At 43.8% G+C, this 23399-nt stretch overlaps 1 protein-coding gene across 8 annotated transcripts in view; it reads right to left on the bottom strand.

Moving 5' to 3' along the window:
• SCMH1 (Scm polycomb group protein homolog 1) overlaps positions 1-14805 on the bottom strand; it is a 43923-nt gene extending 29118 nt beyond the window's left edge. For 2 of the 8 annotated variants that reach the window (XM_083512153.1, XM_083512149.1), the window contains exons 1-3: positions 14321-14753; positions 9293-9357; positions 6022-6107 (exon numbers count right to left, since the gene is read on the bottom strand). Coding sequence is in view for 5 of the 8 variants with exons in the window: in XM_083512149.1 (XP_083368275.1) it covers positions 6022-6046 (25 nt within the window). In the remaining 3 variants the exon portion in view is untranslated. Of the gene's footprint in view, positions 1-114; positions 184-6021; positions 6108-9292; positions 9358-14320 lie in introns of all 8 variants that reach the window. The other 6 variants (XM_083512148.1, XM_083512151.1, XR_014528290.1 and 3 more) reach the window with 6 other exon arrangements.
• Between the last annotated feature and the right edge of the window lie 8594 nt (positions 14806-23399).

Genomic DNA, 23399 nt, shown 5'->3' with positions numbered 1-23399 from the left:
ATTAAAAGTTTTTATTACCTTCTCTATATTCCTTCTCTTTTGTAGTCAACAGAAAACTCACTAGCTGCTCTTCTAACAAAGGGGAACAGAAAGGAATGTGGATCTGAATCATACCTTGGTACTGAGACGGAGGTTCTGACAGGCACCCATACTTGTGCTTTTTGCCATCTTTCCAGTCTATTGCTAAGACCAAAGAGAGAGAATAACCTCACAAAGAGCTTTTCCTTCATCAGCAAGAAATTATGCTCCATGTTGCCTACTGTTTCTTGGTCAACCGCAAGCAGATTTACCCTCAAATGTATAAGTGTCACTGTTTGGACCAAAATTCCCTTCAAACTAATTATGCTAGAAGTAAAATGAAACCAACTGCATGCTAACATATAATGAGATGTTTGAGTTTCAGAGGCCAACCTCAAATTAGGAGATCTGCCCTTTTCCACAAAGGTCACAACAGTCAGTGGGAAAATTTATTTTCCTTAGTCTCTGCTTATTTGTCTGATCCCTGCCAGCTGCAAAACACAGCAAAGACACTGCTGAGAACTGAAGAAAAAGCTCCATGCCCATGTCCAAATGGCCAAGTCACAATCCTTCTGATGTGACAGGATGCAAGCTGATGAAAACAGGATGCCACTTTGCTGTATCTAGTTTGTAACCCTACACTCCTCCTCCCTGTGCAGCCTCTGGTAATTCACACAGAAATAGGAGAGCGGTGTGTCAGGGGGTCGGGAGAGAACAGAATTAAGAGACTTAAGTAATTTATCATGGGGGACAACAACAAAATCACAAGTGAGGCCTTGATCAATCAATGTAGCCAACGCAAACTTCTGAGCACTTGATGAAGATGCTGAAACATTAACAGAAGTTTCATTGTGAGCCAAATAGCAAACTGGATTGCCAGGAGAGTTGTGGAAACTGACTGTCATCTAGAAACATGAAAAAGTGCTTGAAATGCTAGTAATGGTGTTGCAAAATCAGGGGGAATGGGGGGGGGGAAATAAAATTGGAAAAACAGCTTCTATTTCAACTGTTTTCCTTATAAGCAGTTGAGACACCTTAAAGACTACCACATTTATTATGATTTATCACATATCCTCCAACCTTGTTAATACAAAATATACAGCACACGTTAGTGAATAGCACTATCAAGTTATTTTCATTCCCTGATTTATCTGAGCCTGAGGGCCACATTCTTTCATGGGCAACCTTCTGAGTGCCGCATACCAGTGGCGTTTGGGGTCAGATGCAATAATGAGCAGAGCAATGGATGGGACTTTTAGGGTTACATTCCAGCCATACAAAAGTCAGAGATTTCTACACAAATACACCCCCCTCCATCCTTCTTCCAGGCAAGCAAGAGGAGCTATCACAATTCAAGGACACATTCCAACCAGCAAAGGCATTCAAGGAGTGTGTGACCTGTGGGAGGGTGTGCGGCCTGGGAAAAGTCCCAAGGGCCAAACAGAGACAGGCCTAGAAACTGCAATGGGCCCCTGGGTTAAGGTTCCCCACTCCTGCACTAAGCAGTAAATGAGGGCCAAAGTGGAAGCAATATTTGCCATATGATATTCCCTTGTGAAGCTGATTTTTCTTCAACAAGTAGTGGGGGGCGGGGGCGGCCAGGGGGGACAAACCCCACCAGGTCTGCTACTGGTACCAATGGATGTTTTCCTCCCACTATGAACAGCAGGTATAGTGGGGAAGGCAATTACTATCAGACCATGTCAGGGACAATAACTTAGCCCCTCTTCCCATGCCATGTTCCCAAACCAGCTCACTCTCTAACCACACTAGCTGTTTTTTAAAGAAATAAAAGTCAACCTGGGAGACCAGGGTTCGAATCCCCACTCAGCCATGAAGCTCACTGGGTGACCTTGGGCTAGTCACCATCTCTTAGCCTAACCTACCTCACAGAGTTGTTGTGAGGATGAAATGGGGTTCAGGAGAACTATGTACATCACCTTGAGATCTTTGGAAGATAACGGTGGTATATGAATGTAATAAATATACAAATAAACCGCATAATGGCAAACAACATTTGTTTTGGCCCAAAGGGTTGGGGGGAGAAGTTCCTTTTCTAAAGTAACAAGAAATAATTCAAAAGTGATTCTGATATTTATATGGTAGAAATGTAAGTTGTGGGGCCAGGGGCCATAATTCTTTAAAATGCATATAAATAAATCTTTACATAAACATGCCTTAATGATGCTTGTTGTTCCATCTCCTCACTCCTAAGTCAATAGGATAGGACTTACTTCAGAGTAAACACGAACAGGATTGCTAAACACTCTCTAGGATTCCTTAGAGAGTGGAATCTAATTTTTCATCAAATTTTTATATAGACAAAGCTTTGTTAGGGTCCAATAGATGAAAAAAAGGAGAAAAACAGGGAGCTAAAGACACTCAGGAAGTGTACGACACCCACTTCTAAAATAATTCCATTAGAGAAAACAAATACACCTTCAACTGCTATCTAGAAAGCCAATTGCACTGACAGGAAACGGCCTGGCTATAAGCACAGGTGCTGCTTTTGAAGCATATTGCATAATATTCATCACCAGAGGTCACAACGGTAGCAGTGGCTGGAGGATACAGATTCCATGAAGAAAATAATCAGCTGAACAGAAGGCTGAAATCAAAGACCAGACAACCACGCTGCAGACTAATCAACCAGCATCACTATTATCAAGTTCTCCAGCTGCCTCTCAGCATGCTCACATGGGCTTCTGTTTTCCTCCATTTACTTTCACACTATTAAAAGGACAAGTGGTGCTAGAGAGGGACTAACTTCTGTAAGATGAACAGCTCGAGGTGCAAAAACAATCTGAAAGAAGTGGGGTGGCGGAGAGAGAAGGAGTAGCAGCACTGTAAATCAGACAAGGAATTTCTTGGAACAACCCTTGCACTTTGTATGGCATATGTGAATAGAAAGCAGAAGCAGATACTACCTTCTTAGCTGGATTTCTTTCCTTCTCTCCTTTATGTCAAAATTGCTAGTCAACTGCTCAGAGTCAGGGAGAAAAAGGCTAATTCAGCTGCAAAGAAAAATCTGCCTTAAATGCATATGCCACAGACACAATCACAATTTGCCTTGCAGTCGGAGAAAATATTATAGTCACTAGAGAAAAGTGCCATGAGGTAGGCTGGTTGTTGGTTTCATGCCTCATTAAAGGGAAGGATGCATCTGCCAACACAGCACCGGCTTGCACCACGCTGGGAGTATAAGCAGATGGTGCCAAAGCAGCAACACAGGCTCAGAAGAGCTTCCTTCAGCTGGCCTAGCTGTAAACAGAATGGCAAGCTAGGCTCCCTTAAAAAGTAATTATGGGCAGAAAGTTCATTTGTGTGTGTGCAGAAAAGTGGAGTCTATGCTGATGGAAGCCAAAACACTTCCTACCACGAAGCAACATAGTCAAACTAAGTGCAGTATCAGCTACAACTACATTGCAACGTCAGTGGCCAAGGCAGCATACAAAACAAACTTACATAGAAGGCAGACCCCTGCCCAACTTAAGCTTGACCAAGCCATCACTTCCTTAGATATATACCAGTGAGCAGTGCAATCCAAACCCTCCTGATGTTGAATGGGGTGGATGAGGATACTGCATAGTCTCTGTTAAGTCTCCACTGGAGAGGAGGAGTGACACTGGGGTTTGCTGGGGGTGGTGGTGCTGAAGAGGGAGCTCAGCCACAGTCCAGACTCAACTTGCCCACTCAGATGGCAAGCTACTGCCAGGTATTCTCCTGCAAGAGGCAGCCAGCGGAAAGGGAGTATTTAAAGGTGGGGTGCCAACAGCTGTGGATCAGAAAATCAGAAAGTAATGCCCCCACCTTCCACCCATGCCAAGGATGCGCTAGTTAATCCCTTGCTCTGCCCCACAATCAGGATTAAAATTGTTCATTAAGTGCTTCTGAGGTCTATGGGAGTATGTTTACAAAAGACTGAGTCCTCTCTACGGAGTACAAGTTGTCCCAAGACGCTTTTTTACTCAAATCGCACTCACCCACCACTGCCATCACTAATGTGGTCACCTGATAGGCACAAGGGTGGGGTTAAATCCTGTGCTAGCAGGGTGTCCCTGTTCCCAGCACTGTGAATTCAATCTGAGCAGATTATAAACCTGCTCATTAGTTGATGAGGAGGTTAAATCCTGTTCACTTTCACAGGATTCCATGCAAATCCCTACCTGATTCAGGAAGGGGTTGGCATTGCAATCCCCTGCTAAGAGTTTCTCCTTATTATTTTCGCAAAGGTTTCCATGCAAACTTGCATGGGATCCCATGCTAAAATGATGGGAACACTCACCCTTTAATGGGAGCTTCTGAGCCCACCCCCACTTATCTGTTTCAGCAGCAGGTGTGCATCAGGATCCCATGCTGAAATTGAGACTTTTTCTATCATTGTTTTAGCAGGGGATTCCATTCAACCCCTGGCTGAGGGAAGAAACCCTCCCCTTTGGCAGCACTTTGCGAGGCGCTTTGAGGTCCCAGCTTCAAGTACCTTACACATGATGTCAGGTGGCTGACAAGTGAGAGGCCCTAGTCACTTGCCAAATTTGGTCCACCAGGGTGACCCTGATAAGGATTTGGCCTATGCAGCTAAAAAGGTTCCCCACTCATACTATACACACCTCAATCTTGGAAGGGGCTGTATGCTGTGTGCACACTACCTGCTCACTGAGAACTGCTCCATTTGCAGCTCAAAAGAACTATTCAGATAATGAAAATGAAAAGTGCAAAAAGTTCGGTAAGAATTCAAGGTAACATTTCTCCTTCATCTGTGTATTACTCAAGTCTCAGTGTAATGATAGTTCATTGTGCATGCATCCCCAGCTCCTAATGTCAGGTTACCAAACTGTGTCGTACTTGTTAATCATCATGTACAAAAGTTTGGTTTTGAAGATATCTGTACGCATCTGAAGAAAAACAACTCATCACACGGGGATCACAAAGATGGCTCAGAGGTTGTGCTAACATCTGAATGAAATGCTCCATTATAAATGTAGAAATAAGGCTTTCGGCAATGAGATCTGCCCAGCCTATGCTGTGAATATTCTTTGGGAAGATAGACATTTGTTACATATCCCATGTTTGAAGGGTCTTTCACAATAAAGTTGAAAATCCCTTGGAGATTTACTTCAGAGTGGGCCCCACTGCACTAAGACATACACATGCATTCATCATGCATAATGAATCACGGTGTAATAAATTCTGTCTGGTCTGAAGCAGCCCTGAACACATTCACAAAAGAAAGAAAAAGGATGAATTTATGTACAGATCTGTTGGTGTGAAAGAAGAAAACAAAATGGGATATGCATGTCTGTTAATTTTATATCTCCACAGAAATCTGAGGTACCGTATTTTTCGTTCTATAGGACGCACATTTCCCCCTCCAAAAATTAAGGGGAAATGTGTGTGCGTCCTATAGAGCGAATGCAGGCTGCGCCGCTAAGCCCAAAGCCAGAACAGGAAGACGGAGCACTGCGGAGCGCTCCGTCTTGCTGCTCTAGCTTGGGGATGACTGTGCGCAAACCTCTGCTGGACAGCGGGGTGCCTTCACCCCGCTGTCCTGCAGAAGCTAGCAAGGCTGTTCCCAAGCCAGAACAGCGAGAGGGAGGGCTCCGTCTCACTGCTCTAGCTTGGGGACGGCTGCGCGCAAACCTCTGCAGGGCAGTGGGGCGCTGCGCTCCAAAGGCTTCAGGGATCTTTGAGGCTGGCGGTGGGGGAAAGCAGTGCTTCCCCCCACTGCCAGCCCCACAAGCTCTGGTGAATGTACCTTGAACGCACCTTGTTTTAGAGGGGGAGAACAAGAAAAAAAATTTTCCCCCTGTTCTCCCCCTCCTATGGTCCAGTGTGTCCTATGGTCCGGTGCGTCCAATGGAGCGAAAAATACGGTAGTTTTATGGACCTGGTTTCCAAATGTTGTCCATGATTTTGCTTGTCCAGATGGTTGAAAAAGCATCTATAGCTTTCATCTCTGGCCCCAGTTACAAGGGCTTTCCTTGTTTGAGGATTACTGCTTACCTTTCTGAGGGCTTGGTTTCCGCATTATATTGCCTCTTACAGGTCCTCACCCTGGAACTGGCTCCGCTTTTCTAATCTGAATTTATCTAGGGGGAGAAAGAGATGAAATATTACAGCCTCTTAGGAACTTCATGACTTTTTTGTAACCAGTATACAGGAAAATAAGTAACCTCAGCTCCATGATTTCCTAAATTAATCTGATTTGGATCCATTATAGTCTGCTTTCAGGCCTGGTTTTGGAACAGAAAGTGCGAAAGTTATCCTATAACGGATTATCTGTGCCAAGAGATGGATAGAGAACTGCTACTCTACTCTACTTCGAGATCTTTTGATACCATCAGCCATGGTACCCTTCTGGGTTTCCTGCCTTTGATGGGAACACGCAATACCACTCTTCATTGGTTCCATTCGTATATGGACAGATGGATCTAGAAAGTGGAGACTGCAGATACCTGTTTTACTCCAGGTCCTTTGGCCTGTGGGAAACCACAAGGCTCCTTTTAGTTAGAAGAGGGGGATGGCATATCAAGAGTGATTATGTTTTCTAACCAACTCATATCTCAAAAATATTGTGGCCAACTTAAAAATAATTTATTCTGTTAAAAATAAATTATTATAATATACTGTAACTCCTTCGTTTTCTAAGAGTTGAATTCATTGCAATAATGCTTTCAAGTTATGAGTGCCAGAAATGCAGCTTTGCAGCAAAAAGTTGAGATTTGCATGATTTCCAGTGAGACTTCAAGGTGTGCAATAAAAATAAACTGACAACTTTATGAAACAGTCAAGGGACCAACTCACTAATGAAATGCTGACAGTTTACTTCAACAACTGCTTTCACCATAAACATCAAACTTTAAGTTTACAGGTATAATTGATAGCATAATAAATTCAGAAGAACATCCTATGTCTGCTTTTTTATATTTGATCCCAAGAAATGTTTTGCTCTTGGCCTTTGTTTAAGAAGCAAACAGACCTGATAGTTACAATAATTAGGAGAACAAAATAAAAAAGCTAGCACAATTATAGTCACCAGCCATTTGGGTTTTATTACACAAAATATTTTTGTGCCCACTCAGTTGATCTTTGTTAGAGATATTTACAACCTGCTGCTGTGCTAATTTATTCAGAAATAAAAGTCATGCTAAGTCCCAGAGGACTTACTCCCATCCCAGGCAAGGTCCTAGTGTGGAACCTCCAATTTTTAAAAAGTAAAATGAACAGAATGCTAACTAATCGTAAAGTTATCTTGTACTAAATTAAAATTAATTGTGGCAGCAGAACAGTTGTTTCCCCCCAGCGAGAGATGAAAATGATTTGAAAGAGGGATTGTAACTTAAACGTGTGCAATCATTTTACTTTTGTGTTGTCTGAAAAACCTGCTTTGCAAGAGGTAACCATGAGATAACTATAGCGTGGATATAATATAGAAAGCGTTACCGCTCTCAAAAACTACTCCTGATTCTAGCCTTTGGCCAAAACACCCCTGCCCAACTCACCTTCCTCAAGTGTTCTTACAGTTTTCCCAAAAAATAAGCAGAATGTGTACATAGAGACCAAGTCCCATAGTAAACACCCCTCTATATTGCAGGCAACCCATCTTTACTGCAGGGAATATTTACCTTCCAGTAAGCTCTTCTGAGCTGAAAAACATCCATGCACATGGAGCCTACTTTCTGGCTACTGGCCTCCTCTTAAAAGAGCAAAACAGCAGGGGATACTGGAAGGGCAGAACAGGGCAAAGACCTTCTGGCAGTCAGCCCAGAAAGGATCTGAGCTAACAGAAATGCCAGGAGGCAGTGACCAGGGAGCATAAGTTCCCTGTCTACTGAGAAGTCACCTGGCTGCGTGTTCTTCAAGCTGGGATCAAGCCTGCTAAGCAGGAGATGGCAGGAGATAGGCCTGTTAATCTACTGCAAAGAAGGGAGACATTTCTGAATATACAGGCAAAAGAAGGATCCTAGACCTGTAAGTCAGCTGAAGATGATTACAAGTCATATGAAGGAAGTTCTTGGCTTGTCTCTAAAAGTCTTATCTTTAATGTCATGGAATATACTGTGAGAGACCAAGCATAAATCATAGGACTAAGAAGCTTCTAAGAGAACTGGTTTCCTACATCAGCAATTGGTATGTGTACTCACAGGATCAACTCTTTAACCCCCACCTCCCCAAACATATATTTACATCCTTCTAAACACTGAAGGCATCATTAACACTGGGAAAAATGCTACACTATGCTCTCAGCATGTTCAACAGGAGAGCAGCAAACATTTCCAGCAATTTATAAACTGGAGTAGTTCCTCAGATAGTGTTATCACAAAGGAGTGGGAGTCTCTTGTAGTATCTGGCACAGTGTCAGCTGTTCCAACCGTAGAAAAGACTGTATTTTTGAATGGGAGAAGAGCTAACAGGCACATATACTTGCATGGTTACAATGACATGCCAGAAAAACCACAGCATGAAAGGATTCTGGACTGCTTTGCTGCTGTAGATGCAAGAGCAAATTAGAGCAGGAGCCAACATTTTGGGTGAATGTAGAAGTGCCAACTTTAGCAAAGTAGAGGGAGTAACCTCAGAGGGTTTGTGCGAACTTATAATTCTGATGTCTAACAGGCACTATGATCAATGATCGTTTTCAGTAATACTGTAGAAATAATTAAGAGAGTTAAAAGTCACTAAGTTCTAAAGTTGATATACTGCCTCTCCTGCATATACTGTTGCACAGTTATAAATATCCTGTGAGAACAGGTCTTACAACTTTGCCTTGTTCTGAGATGAAGAAAACTGTTTCCCCATGTTCCCTTATCAAACAACAACAATAATAAAATGACAATTGTGGAAATTCTCACTCTGATTATGGAGCCATTTTTCAACAATTGTTCTCAATGCAGGTTACAAATAAAGAAAAACAAAGAACTTTTAAAATTACAGAAATAGTAGTGGGGCATTATAAAAGTTGCAGATGAAAAACAGAGAGGTGACGCTGAAACAACACTGCAGTTATAAAAGGCTTGCCAAAAGAGAAAGATCTTGGCAACTTGTTTTAAAAGGGCCAATCTCCTGAATCTGTTATGCTGAATTTAGCAACTGATTTCATAGTTTGGAGGCCACTAGTGAAAACAATTTTTCAGTGCCTGCCACAACACTAATAGATTATGAGAACGCCAATAGGTTTTCCCTCCTAGAACTCAAAGAGGACGAACATAAGGAAGAAGGTACTCCCAAAGCACTAAGCACCTCTGCAAAGTCCATCATAAGGATATATACAAACCAGAAAGGTGGCCTTCACCAGCATCTCAAATGGCTGATCTTGAAAGAGGAAACCACATCCACTTTCTATGATACAAAAAGACAAAAAACAATTGATGGTCAAATATACCTTTACAACAGCCTTGCTTTTAACAAGTCAATCTAATATTTCCTTCAGCTTCCCTTTCTGGGTAAGAGTGGGAAGCTTACGGGCTGAGTTCCATAAGTGGCATAGGCACTGTAAGTGGCCACGGGATAAAATGTCTCTCTCTCACACCCACCCACTCTCTCTGGTGGTGCTATATTGCTCTAGTCAGCAGATCAAAGGCAAAACTACCCCTAAGGCACAAGTGGCAGCACATTGTAAAGTGATACATTTACATTTTTTGAACTTGGCTTGTGAACTATAGGATACAGGGCCAAAATAGATGCACCATGCAACATTTATTGTTTGCCCTTGTGTGTCCTTTTGCTCGAGGAAACAAGCCAACAGCCAGTTCGGGGGAAGCTAAGCTGAATCAGAACTGTGGTAAGAGAAGAGGGTTTTTTTAGTTGGTTGTGTTTTTTTTAGAATTTTTTAGAATTCCAACCAGGATTTCAACTGGGGCCTACCCCCTCCATTGGCCCAACCTGGTTACTACTCACTTGAACCTATTGCCAATCAATTTCATTGGGTGACTGACTACCAATTCTCCTGTTACGAGCAAGGAACAAAAGGTTCTTGCTATGCACTTCTTCCATACCATGTATAATGGTATATTTGCAATAAAATACCAATAAAAAGTTTCATTTTACAAGAAGCATATTTCAATTGCACTTTCCAACAGAAGCTTCCTTCAAAGAGCTCCTCCATACTTCTGTTTGCCGCATCACTTTCATCTTTTTGCCACTGAGCTGAAACAAATGGCAAGCTCTTGTGCAGACTCTGGAGGCTCTTGTGAGGCTGTCCAAGATCTTGCAAGAGCCTACCACAGCCCGGTAAGCAAGTTTGAGAATTTTAAAAGCTCTTTAGTTTTTAAGCTTTGGATGCATTTTCAGCTGGCTAGTTGCCAAGCGTATAAAGCTGCAATCGCGCAAGTTAAATGTGTGCAAGATGTGAGTCAACTGTATTTTAAAATCAATGCCTCTAGGCATAAATCAACTTTCTTGCCATAAGTAAACTTGGTCAGTTTCCAAGTATCGCGGATAGAGGGGTAACATTTCCATATTCTAGAAAAGCTTAAGCCCAAACACTTTTCTTCAGAAAAATTACCCACAGGTAAAACCACAGCTTTTCTTTGAAACCTCCAAGGGATGATAATTTCACAATTATTCTAGAGTTGATAGACCTTTAAGTAGCTTTTGCTAATGCTTATCTTAAACTGGTCTTTATTTAAAACTATTTCTTATAGTACTGTATCTGGTAAACTAGAAGAACAATTTTCCTTCCTCTTTCTTAATGGACGGTTGCACATTTTTATTTATTTATTACCCCACCTTTCTTCCACATATAACACAATGCAGCATATATAAGGTTCCCAGGCAGTCTCCCTTCCAGACACTGCCTAGACCCAGGCCTGCATAGCTTCACAAGGCAGCTGCATCACATGCCTTCAGGCCAAGTGTACATTTATTCTTATAAAAAGGCATCTAGAATTTGGAAGGGGGAAGCAGTGGAGGGGGCAGTTTTAAGTGGCAAAATTACCAGCAGGGAAAGGGTGATTATTCTCCAGACAAAACTGCAGACTTTTGAGGATGCTTTTTAGTTAGCTTAATTTTTTTTTTTAAAAAAATGGGGCGTTGGTACATACATACAGTGGTGCCTCGCAAGACGAAATTAATTCGTTCCGCGAGTTTTGTCGTCTTGCGATTTTTTTCGTCTTGTGAAGCACGGTGTCGGGAAAGTTTTGGAAAAGCTTCAAAAATCACCAAAGTCTTTAAAAACCTCAAAAAAGGCTAGCACACCGTGTTCTATGAGTTGCTCCTCGAAGTCAAGTCGCAACTGTATTAACAGTGTTAAGAAAAAGGAAACAATCTTGCAAGACGTTTCCATCTTGCGAAGCAAGCCCATAGGGAAAATCGTCTTGCGAAGCAGCTCAAAAAACAAAAAACCCTTTTGTCTAGCGAGTTTTTTGTCTTGCGAGGCATTCGTCTTGCGAGGTACCACTGTATGTTACATTTCTACTCTGTGCCAAATGTTTCCCAAAACACAATCTTTACTATGTCACATATTGGCTATTGTGCATCTGTACATCAAATGATGATTCAGTAGTATGTTGCATATCCTTGCATTTCAGTTATAATCTACTGAACAACACAATATATTTGCCTTGTTTGCAGGTAATGCTGAGCCAAACAAACAATGGGTGATAAACCAATATCAAACCTTGGTTACAGCCAGTGTTTGAAACTCCCATTGTTCTAGGCGCATTTTGCGACAGGGAATTTCATCAGCACGAGCAGTTTCTGAGCTCTAGGCACAGTACTGCGCCCACGATTTCAGATTAAAACTGCAGTGTGGAAGGAAAGGAGGATCCTTTTCTGTCTCCCCACTTTCAGCTAATCTCTGAAGACTGGAGAAGAGACCCTCTTAAGAATGTTAGGGGGGTGGGCAGGAGAAGAACTAGACCATGTGAAAAATGAACACAATATTTTAGCTACAGTTCATTCATTTTCAGCTTTGTATTCTTGTTATAAAAAGAGTGTGCCTAGACATTCTGTTGTTGTGCCCTTAACCTAGGTTTAAGGTGCAGTTCAGCTCCTAGCATTCATATCTCAGTTTCTAACACTGGTTACAGCACATGGTTTGTTCGGAGTGAGACAAACCTAGGTTCACACACAATGCTAAGTCAGGCCATAGCTTAGCTGTGGGTAGCACAGCAGCAGCAGGACCTAGGGAGGATAGAAGTAGATGAGATTTTTGTTCTGGGTACCCACAAGCTTGCTTGCATTTGCTAAGCCATAGTTTGGCTTAGAGTTAATATGCGAACTGGGCCACTATCATCTGTATGGCCTCCATTTCAGCAACATGAAATTGCCTGATTTAGATAGCTAGGTCCCTCCTTGTTTTCCCGAATACATGTGTTTAGCCAAGATTTTAATCCTTTAGAGGAGAGACTACATGCATCCTTTTCTGACAGGCTAGACAAGATTCTAGAGTTTACTGATGAGTGAACAATCACCATGACAGACCAAGCATCAATAATCAAAGCAACAGCTAGAGCAAGCCTATCAACTGACTGCAGTATGAAGACAAGTACAGTACAAGACTTTTTGCAGGTAGCATTTAATTTAATTCATCCTCACTCCTAAAATGATTGCGGAAAGCAAGTCTCATTTAGTTCAGAGATTTGACTAGTAATGTGCTTAGAAAGTTCACTTTGAACTTGAACCCGTTCCCCAGAAGGGAATACGGCAGTTTATCAAAATGTCTGTCATTTTTTTTTGTTTTTTAAGTTGTAACTTGTAACATATAACTACACTCAAAGTAGAAAGATGAAATCCCTTAAGTTGATTTGTGCATTCAGTTTTCAAAACTGCAAGAATGACAGATATATACCGACAACCAAAGCAATATATACATACACTAGAGACCAAATGATATATATTTATATTCCACATTTGTTCATAACACAATACACTATCCTATTTCCTAAATTCTATAAACTATCCTGATGCCATATACTTTATATAGAACTTTTTATATATTAAACTTCTTTCATTCCAACAGAACATACATCCCCACCTGACATTATGTTTAGGATCTGAATGTGAGACATTGCTAAGAGAGGACATCTGGATAATAGGGGAGGATGGAAAAAGTTCAGACTAAGTTCGTCTATCAATAATTCAACACTTTTCAAAACAACAATAATAAAACCAATCTGGTAATAAAATCCACAAATGAGCTCATATCCACATGTGACAATCTCAGTCACTTTTACAGATTCAAAGCAATCAAGGGGAAACAGTGAAGCAAATGAAAAAGTGCAGGTAACACCCAAGTCTCAACACAATATAGAGTTATTCTGGAATAAAGTAGAAGAGAAGTATATGGGGGGGGGGGTTTAGTCCCAAGTGTGTGTTTAACAGCCTCCTGTAAACTTTTATTTTGGAAGAACCAAAAGACCGATAAGGGAGGATTCCCAGGTAAAGGAGAGAAAAAAGGGAAGGACTGGGCAGGGCATGGGTGAAAGATATCAAAACATTGGATCAGAACTTAAGAAGGAAGGCAGTCTTCTTAAATAAGGAAAAGTAGTCAGCATGCATGCTGTTTCCAACAACTATCCTGCCAGATGCCTCCAGGAAGTCTTCAGCAGGTCAGGAAGGCAGCTATCCTGCCCGTTTATATGCTCTCCCCCCTCCTCCCCCAGCACGTGTTATTTCAAAGGTATACTGCCTCTAAACACAGAGGCTCCATTTTAACACGACTAACAGCCCTCGATAAATCGACCGGATCTATCTTCCTCCATGGATCTGGCCACACACACAAAGTGGCCGTCGCCAGATCATATGGCAGCCAATTCCATATGAATTAATTAGACTCGTGTGCCAGAGGATGCTCCAGAGATGGGGGGGGGGGTTGGAGAAAAGAGAGCAAGGAGAAGGAATAGAGGAGCAGGCTTCGTATAACGGGGGGCGGTGGGGCGGTTTGGAACAATAATTTTAACAATGAGCGGCCACAACAACAACAACAACAACAGCAGTAGCAGCACCCCGTTAAAGCGAGTGAGCAGCACCCACCAGACAAGGAGGCGCTGCACCCCACCCAGCAGGCCCGCGGGGTCAGGAGGCATCACCCCAAGGAAGGGGAAAAGCCAGGGCCCACGATGCGTGAGGCAGGCAGCGCTATGGGCCGCTCGCTGTCACTCCGCCAGGATGGGCTCGGCTGCCCCTGGAGGGCCCGGGCCTTTGCTGGGCTGCGGGGAGCACAGCCCCCCTCTCCCCAACCCCTCGCTGGGCAGCCAGGCCGTGCCCGGCTCCGAAGCCCCGCTGCTGGCAGGTTCCAGGCCGAGGCGGCCTCCCCGCTTGGAAGCGCCGCCGCCGCCGCGGCCTCTTCGCTGCTGCTCACCTGCGGCCGCCGGGGCTCCCTCCTCTCACTCCCTCGCCACCGTTATCGCCGCCGCCATGTTCCGAAGCGCAGGGAGGTGGTGATGGTGGGGAAGGGGGTGGGGGGGATGAGGGAGGGAAGGAAGGAGCCTGCCCGGCCCAGCCTCGCTCGGCCCAGCAGCGCCGCCCCCTGCCGCCTCAGGACGAGCCGGGGAGCCCCGGCCTGTCAGGGGAAGCGGGAAAGAGCCCAGACATCCTCCGCCTCCGCCTCGCGCCGGGTGGCGGGAGCAGCGCCGCTGCTTCACAGCGCTGAGACGACGACAGCCGAGATGAGGAGGAGCCTCGCCTGCAACCCCGGCGGCGACGGCGGCGGCAACATCAGTCCGCGGCCTCTCCGCGCCGTTTCCCTCCTCAAAAGGCCGCCGCCGCGTCTCCGCCTCACACAAAACAAGAGGCAGTTAAATAGGCCCAACACAAACACACACAATTCCAACCCTCCCATCGCGCCGCACAGATAATTCTGCTTTTCCGGCTGCATTCGCTTTTTAACGTAGCGTTGTTGTTTGAATTTATATACCGCCCTATAACCGGAGGTCTCGGGGCGGGTCACATAAAAAGATCACAGTATATAAAATAAAAATAAAAGCAATAACCCAATCAGTGCCGGATTTGCGTATAAGCTAAACAAGCTATAGCTTAGGGCCCCACTCTTGCCTCCCCCCCAAAAAAATAAAGGAAAAAAACCCCTACATTCAGCAACAGTGTTTTGTGTTGTTTAGGCTCCTATGATATAAATATTTTGTTATGTGCAAATGGCTTTAGATACCTATAAGGTCCATAAATTACCATATAGCATATATTCAACACCAAAAAACAGCGACCATTTGTTGTTGACAAAGGACAGCTGGACATATAAAGGGCCCCATTACCTTCAGTAGCTTAAGGTATGATCAAACCTAAATCCGACCCTGCCTGGAGGTCTCAGGGCGGTTCACATAAAAAGACCAACAGTATATAAAAATAAAAATAAAAGCAATAACCCAATAATACCCTTCTCCCCTGTACTGTTGTGCTTTAAATGTTGTAACCCGCCCTGGGAACTTTGGATGAATAATAACAATAGTAACTAATAGTAATTTTCTGGTTCCTCATTCCTGGGAAAGCACTTCAGACGTTCTAATTCATACATGTTTTGGGACGTGGGTGAGAGGGAGAAATGGGCTTATCCCGAGTCGCAGATGGGGAAAGGAGATGGTAAAACGGTGAGGACCAGAAGGAAAGGAAATGCAGGAAAGTTGTTAATTAAAGAAGAAGGAAAAATAGCTGTTGATAGCAGACTTTCTAGCATTGGAGAACCAATGCTATAGTGTTAGAAAATTCATCCTCTTAATTCAATTCACTGGTTGTCTTGATGAATTGCAATTTGGTGGTTTCACTTTGTCTCCTTTTGAAGTTCCCTTTGTTCCAGAATAGGCACCTTAAGGTCAGTTACAGTGTCCAGGAGGTTAAAATGTCCCCCACTGGTTTTGGAATATTGCTATTTCAGATTTCTGTCCATTTATTCTTTCCTATTGCTTTCCTTTCCTTGGGATCACATCAGCAAGGCTGATTCAGTACTAATTTGGAAACATACCTTATCAGAAATGTTTGCCTCTGTTAATAATAATAGTACAGTGGTACCTCGGGTTACAGACGCTTCAGGTTACAGACTCTGCTAACCCGGAAGTAGTACCTTGGGTTAAGAGCTTTGCTTCAGGATGAGAACAGAAATTGTGCGGTAGCAGCGCAGCAGCAGCGGGAGGCCCCGTTAGCTAAAGTGGTACCTCAGGTTAAGAACAGTTTCAGGTTAAGAACGGACCTCCAGAAAGAATTAAGTTCTTAACCCAAGGTACCACTGTAATAGTAGTGGCAACAACAACAATAACAACATCATCTTCATCAACAACAACAGCTTTCTGCATTTCCCTAGAATTTAGAAAGACTTAACTGGGACCTTAATGTGTTTTGGTGGCGTAGGCGGTGATGACAGGGGGAGCAGATAGATCACATTGGTTCTTGGTGCACCATGGAATAAGATTAATAAGAATGACATTGGGGAGGTTATAAACTGATATACTCCACAGCATATAACGTTCATTGTCTGCCACTTATCCTCCATATAAATTCCCCACCACAGTAACATCTTTCCTGTCCTCAAAACATTGTGCCCCTATGTAAAACCTACATGGGTCTCTTGACGGATGAGGCAATATGTCATTGCTGCAACCATCCTCTCTACAATAGCGATAACTGTTGCATTCATAATACAGAGAGTTCCTAACAATATTTATACCCATTAGGCACCCTGGTTATTCTTTCTGCAAGTTATCAGCTATATATAGGAAGCATGCATGAATGTGAAGAGTTCGGACTGTTCGGTCACTTATTGTTTTCCCTGTCTCCTGCTCCCAAAAAAAGTATTCATAAGGACACATTCAGCCAAGGAAGAAAACCGTGCCTGGTGTGTGGCATTGCAATGAGCATGAAACGGATTAGGTGCATTATCCAACAAGGATTCAGCCGAGGTTATTATGTTCCTGGCTAGGACATCCTGTAATGTTCCCTTGTCTTCCCACCCTTTCTAATATCAGTAGATTAGTACAGTATATGGAACATGTCAAAACAAAATGCTCATGCCACAGATACAGATTAGTTGCAATGAGCAGGCAATATTTTATAAATCTTTTCAATATTAGAAGAAATGTTTTAATATTAGAAGCAACAGAAAGACAAAGGCTATGCAAGGACCATACTTCTACTTGGAAGACTGATCTCAAAAGAGAAGGCAAAAATAACAAATCTTTGTAAAGTAAGGAAGCTGTGAAGAGACATTTACAGTATTCTCCTATGCATGTTTACGCTATGTCCCATTGAGTTCAATTAGACTTGCTTCCAGGTACATGTGCATAGATTGTAGCTTGAAACGGGATGAAGAATGGGAAAGGTCAATAAGGAAGGGGGGGGGGAAGAGACCGCTGAGGAATATTTGGTCATTAAATGAATTCCAGTCAGCATGGCCTAATAATGATATTCAGTCAAGAATTCTGAAGGAGTGAGTGAGCTGGCCAGATCTCAGAAGCACTAGGTATCACATATAACATAAAAAAATACAGTGGTACTTCGAGTTACAGACGCTTCAGGTTACAGATGCTTCAGGTTACAGACTTCGCTAACCCAGAAATAATACCTCGGGTTAAGAACTTTACTTCAGGATGAGAACAGAAATCGCACAGCGGCGGCACAGCGGCAGCAGGAGGCCCCATTAGCTAAAGTGGTGCCTCAGGTTAAGAACAGTTTCAGGTTAAGAACAGACCTCCAGAATGAATTAAGTTCTTAATCCGAGGTACCACTGTATAACCGGACTTCAGCAAAATCTGTGAACTAGGTGCCCATGCCGTAGTGGGAAATATGCAAAGAAAGGAAAGCTGGAGAAATTAAAGCCACCTTTGGTCCTGAGCAGACTGCAGAAAACTTCAACATCGATTTTGATGCGAAGACAAATCGCAGCTGAATGGAAACGACGTTGCATGTGATGAATATAGGACAGAATGGGAAACAGTGCCTTTTCACATCTATACCTGTAGAGGCCCACAGGAAAAAGGCTTCATGTGCCAGTCATAGCTCTCAGTGCTGTTTGGGCTGATGCTTGTGAGGGAAAAGAGCACTGAGCAACTGTTGGGATGTCTGCTATTAGTCCTTTGCTGCAGTTCCTCCATCTGTGCCTGTGATTGTAAAGGGTCTGTAAATACCCAGGAGTGTGTGTGAGAGAGAGAGAGAGAGAGAAAGAGAGAAAGAGAGAGAGAGAGAGAGAGAGAGAGAGAGAGAGAGGAGGGGAAGGATGTATCCCATTTCACCCAAATGTGAGGGAGTGAGGCTGGGTGTGACTATCCGTTTCCAGTGCTATCTCCAGTTAGTTATACTTCTCTAGACCCCATAGGCGCCAACTCAATGGGGCTTGAGGGGGCTCGAGCCCCCTCAAAAATTTTTTTGGGGGGGCTCAGCCCCCCCAATAATCTCGGGCGCCCTTCCAGCAGAGCGCCGCCGCCGTCCCCCGCCTCCTCCCCACCTGCTCCTTCGCCAGCCAGCCAGCCAGCCGCGCGCCCTAATGGCGGGGGCTCCTGTCTCGCTGCTTCGCAGCACCACCGCCACTGCCAAGGCACTGCCGGAAATCCCGCGAGAACAGGGGAATCCCGACTGGCCACACCTCCCAGCCAGCCAATCGGCTGGCTGGGGGGGCGTGGCTTGCCCTATTTAGGGCCGGAGCCACTTTATTTGCATATTCATGAGCTTATTTATTATTCATGAGCTTTCCCGGGCCCCCCCAATATTTTTTATAAGTCCGCGTCCCTGCTAGACCCACAAGACTGGCTTTGGTGCTAATTTGCCATAATTTTCAGAAAGGTGTGTGAGAGTTTTGTATTATGTCTAGAGTTCCCAAGAATCTCTCCGCAGCAGGGAACAAATTATTTTGTTTATATATCTTGAATCCTAAGTGCTCCATGTGGGAATATTTAGTCATTGAGATTTGCAGCCTGCCTGTCTCAGGGGCTTGTGGCAGGCAATAGTGTTGTATAAATATTCCTTGTCCAAAGGCTCATGATCTAAAACAGAGAATGGGAATCTGGGTGTGTGTGCAAAAAAGGAGAGGAACAAAATGGAAAGGGAGGAAAATAAAACGGGGATACCATGCATAAGTTTTATATCTATTCAGGGCTTTTTTCTGGCGGGACGCAGGGGCACACAAGCCAATAAACATTTTGTGAATCTAAGTTTGGCCTCATTGTGGAGCAGTATTTCAATATGAGTAGGAAAACGAGAGTACCCCTAAACCTTTTTTTTTAAAGAAAGAAAGCACTGCATCTATTCTTTCTAAGGGAATTTAGACCCTCCTCCCCGTGCAGTCCCAATTCTCTATGGAAATAATATTTTCTGCTCTCTTACGAATAAGCAAATCTGCAGCATAAAAACTCAAAATGACAAGCACAGATGTCCCTCGTGCAGCAATTTTCTCTCACTCTCAAAACATGTTAATTTCTACATTCATGCCCATGTTGTTAAATTATCATAGTATTTTCTTTTTTAAAAAAATCAACATTAAAAAACAACAACTTGCGAAGTCTAGATTATATGTGGAGAAGGTGCCTAAGGGAACTCAGTTGGGTGTTTTTTAGGGTTTCAGTTTTAATTTGAGCCTTTGTGCAGTACGATATATGGTAAATACCAAGTTTTGTCCTTATTTATTTATTTAGATTTATTTCTAACAGTATATCTAGACTGCCATATCAATTGAAACAGCTGCAAAGGCCTGTCAGCATAAAAGGGTATTTGAGAGATGCCTGAAAGTTAAAAATGAGGGTTATTGAATCTCTGCTGGAAGAATGTTCTACAGTATGAGACCAGCAACACCAATACCACCTTTCAGGGCCAAGGGTTCTCCCAGGATGGTTCACAATTAAAAGCATGAAATGAATTTAAAATATAAAGCAATGCAAAGCATAAAACAATAGCCACTGAACAATACCAGCTGTTAAAATTATCTCAATAGCATTATTCAGTTAAAAGGGTTGGAATAGCCAAGACTTAAAAACCCATTTTAAAACCACTAGGAAGGGAGCAAAATGCACACCCTGCACATGCCATGGGACTACTGCAGGGGCAGGGCCAGCACTGAAAAGGCCCTGTTTCTTGGGCTGCCAACCGGATAGATAGATAGATAGATAGATAGATAGATAGATAGATAGATGATAGATGATAGATGATAGATGATAGATGATAGATGATAGATGATAGATGATAGATAGATAGATAGATAGATAGATATTGGGGTTGTGATGATTAGTTCAATGAAAATGTCAGCCCCAGAGTGCAGCAGCTGTGATAAAAGTGGATTCCATTCCAGGGATCATTAGAAAAGGGATCACAAACAAGGCTGGATTTAGGTTTGATGAGGCCCTAAGCTACTGAAGGTAATGGGGCCCTTTATATGTCCAGCTGTCCTTTGTCAACAACAAATGGTTGCTGTTTTTTGTGTTGAATATATGGCAATTTATGGACCTAATAGGTATCTAAAGCCATTTGCACATGTTGCCATACAACCAGTCCATGCAGAATGTAGGCACCCTCTATATAGAAAGAAGCAAACCAGTGATATTTTAGGGAGCAGGCTAGCAGGCAGGGACCATTACTTACATCATAGGAGCCTACACAACACAAAACACTGTTGCTGTATGTAGGTTTTATTTTATTTGTTTATCTTATATTTTGGAAATGTACATCCAGTTTTTATTTTTTATTTTTTTGGGGGTTCCTAAGAGAGTGGGAGGGATGCGGGTGGCGCTGTGGGTTAAACCACAGAGCCTAGGACTTGCTGATCAGAAGGTTGGTGGTTCGAATCCCTGCGATGGGGTGAGCTCCCATTGCTCGGTACCCGCTCCTGCCAACCTAGCAGTTTGAAAGCACATCAAAGTGCAAGTAGATAAATAGGTACCGCTCTGGCGGGAAGGCAAACGGTGTTTCCGTGCGCTGCTCTGGTTTACCAGAAGTGGCTTAGTCATACTGGCCACATGACCTGGCAGCTGTACGCCGGCTCCCTCGGCCAATAAAGCGAGATGAGCGCCGCAACCCCAGAGTTGGCCACGACTGGACCTAATGGTCAGGGGTCCCTTTACCGTTAAGAGAGTGGGGCCCTGAGCTATAGCCTGTTTAACTTATTCGTATATCTGGCACTGATCACACATAAACCTGACCATATCATCATGCGCTTGTAGAAATCCACAGTGTGGCCACACTTTGAGTACTGCCAAAGCTCAGCTCCACATTTTGTTCAGAGAAAGGTATTCAAAGTGGCCAAGACCGTGAAGCACTTCTAGCCATGGAGGCAAGGTAGCATCTCAGGCAGTTTCCTGGTTAACTCACCCAGAATGCTTCATTCTGAGGAAGGACCCCCCCCACCTGCTTGGTGCTCCTTCTGAGTGCGACAGGTGCATACGTTGCCACCCTCCCTTACCTCTCTTCATGAAACGTGGGCGCTAGAGGCACCACACACTAATTTGGGACCCTATATTCCCTTGCTCCTCCTGCCAACTTAGCAGTTCAAAAGAATGTCAAAGTGCAAGTAGATAAATAGGTACCACTCCGGCAGGAAGGTAAACGGCGTTCCCGTGCGCTGCTCTGGTTCGCCAGAAGCGGCTTAGTCATGCTGGCCACATGACCCGGAAGCTGTACGCCGGCTCCCTCGGCCAATAAAGCGAGATGAGCACCGCAACCCCAGAGTCGGTCACGACTGGACCTAATGGTCAGCGGTCCCTTTACTTTTTATTCCCTTGCTCACCTATTCTACAACAATTTGGATCCCAGTTCCATAGTTCCCTCTGCTTCCTATGTCCCCCTTGGCGGCAGAGGCAGTGGGGCACTGGCGACATGTTCCAAAATAGTCACCACATTGTAGAGGAATGGAAGAAGTTCATCTATAATATGCTGAGGCAAGAAATATGAGTTGGAGACAGCTTGGGTCCCTCCTCGTTTGTGACAAGGTCTTCGCTTCTGGACCTCTTGCAGGATGACACAGCTAGGGAAGCTTTTTTCACTGGATTGGAATTCATAGAATTCATAGAATTCATAGAATCATAGAGTTGGAAGAGACCACAAGGACCATCGAGTCCAACCCCCTGCCAAGCAGGAAACACCATCAGAGCACTCCTGACATATGGTTGTCAAGCCTCTGCTTAAAGACCTCCAAAGTAGGAGACTCCACCACACTCCTTGGCAGCAAATTCCACTGTCGAACAGCTCTTACTGTCAGGAAGTTCTTCCTAATGTTTAGGTGGAATCTTCTTTCTTGTAGTTTGGATCCATTGCTCCGTGTCCGCTTCTCTGGAGCAGCAGAAAACAACCTTTCTCCCTCCTCTATGTGACATCCTTTTATATATTTGAACATGGCTATCATATCACCCCTTAACCTCCTCTTCTCCAGGCTAAACATGCCCAGCTCCCTTAGCCGTTCCTCATAAGGCATCGTTTCCAGGCCTTTGACCATTTTGGTTGCCCTCCTCTGGACACGTTCCAGTTTGTCAGTGTCCTTCTTGAATTGTGGTGCCCAGAACTGGACACAGTACTCCAGGTGTGGTCTGACCAGAGCAGAATACAGTGGCACTATTACTTCCCTTGATCTAGATGCTATACTCCTATTGATGCAGCCCAGAATTGCATTGGCTTTTTTAGCTGCCGCGTCACACTGTTGGCTCATGTCAAGTTTGTGGTCAACCAAGACTCCTAGATCCTTTTCACATGTACTGCTCTCAAGCCAGGTGTCACCCATCTTGTATTTGTGCCTCTCATTTTTTTTGCCCAAGTGCAATACTTTACATTTCTCCCTGTTAAAATTCATCTTGTTTGCTTTTGCCCAGTTCTCTAATCTGTCAAGGTCGTTTTGAAGTGTGATCCTGTCCTCTGGGGTGTTAGCCACCCCTCCCAGTTTGGTGTCATCTGCAAATTTGATCAGGATGCCCTTGAGTCCATCATCCAAGTCGTTGATAAAGATGTTGAATAAGACCGGGCCCAAGACAGAACCCTGTGGCACCCCACTAGTCACTTTTCTCCAGGATGAAGAGGAACCATTGATGAGCACCCTTTGGGTTCGGTCAGTCAGCCAGTTACAAATCCACTGAGTGGTAGCATAGTCAAGACCGCATTTTACCAGCTTCTTTACAAGAATATCATGGGGCACCTTGTCAAATGCCTTGCTGAAATCAAGGTAGGCTACATCCACTGCGTTCCCTTCATCTACCAGGCTTGTAATTCTGTCAAAAAACGAGATCAGGTTAGTCTGACATGACTTATTTTTCAGAAATCCATGCTGACTATTGGTGATCACAGCATTCCTTTCTAGGTGCTCACAGACTGTTTGCTTAATGATCTGTTCCAGAATCTTCCCTGCTATTGATGTCAGACTGACTGGGCGGTAATTATTTGGGTCCTCTCTTTTCCCCTTTTTGAAAATAGGGACAACATTTGCCCTCCTCCAGTCTGCCGGGACTTCGCCTGTTCTCCAGGAATTCTCAAAG

The sequence above is a fragment of the Podarcis liolepis genome (genome assembly GCF_965112155.1).
Source record: "Podarcis liolepis genome assembly, chromosome: 7".
NCBI classification, from domain to species: Eukaryota; Metazoa; Chordata; class Lepidosauria; order Squamata; family Lacertidae; genus Podarcis; species Podarcis liolepis.
The sequence above is the reverse complement of the archived record's forward strand: the minus strand, read 5'-3'. Positions and strand labels throughout refer to the sequence as shown.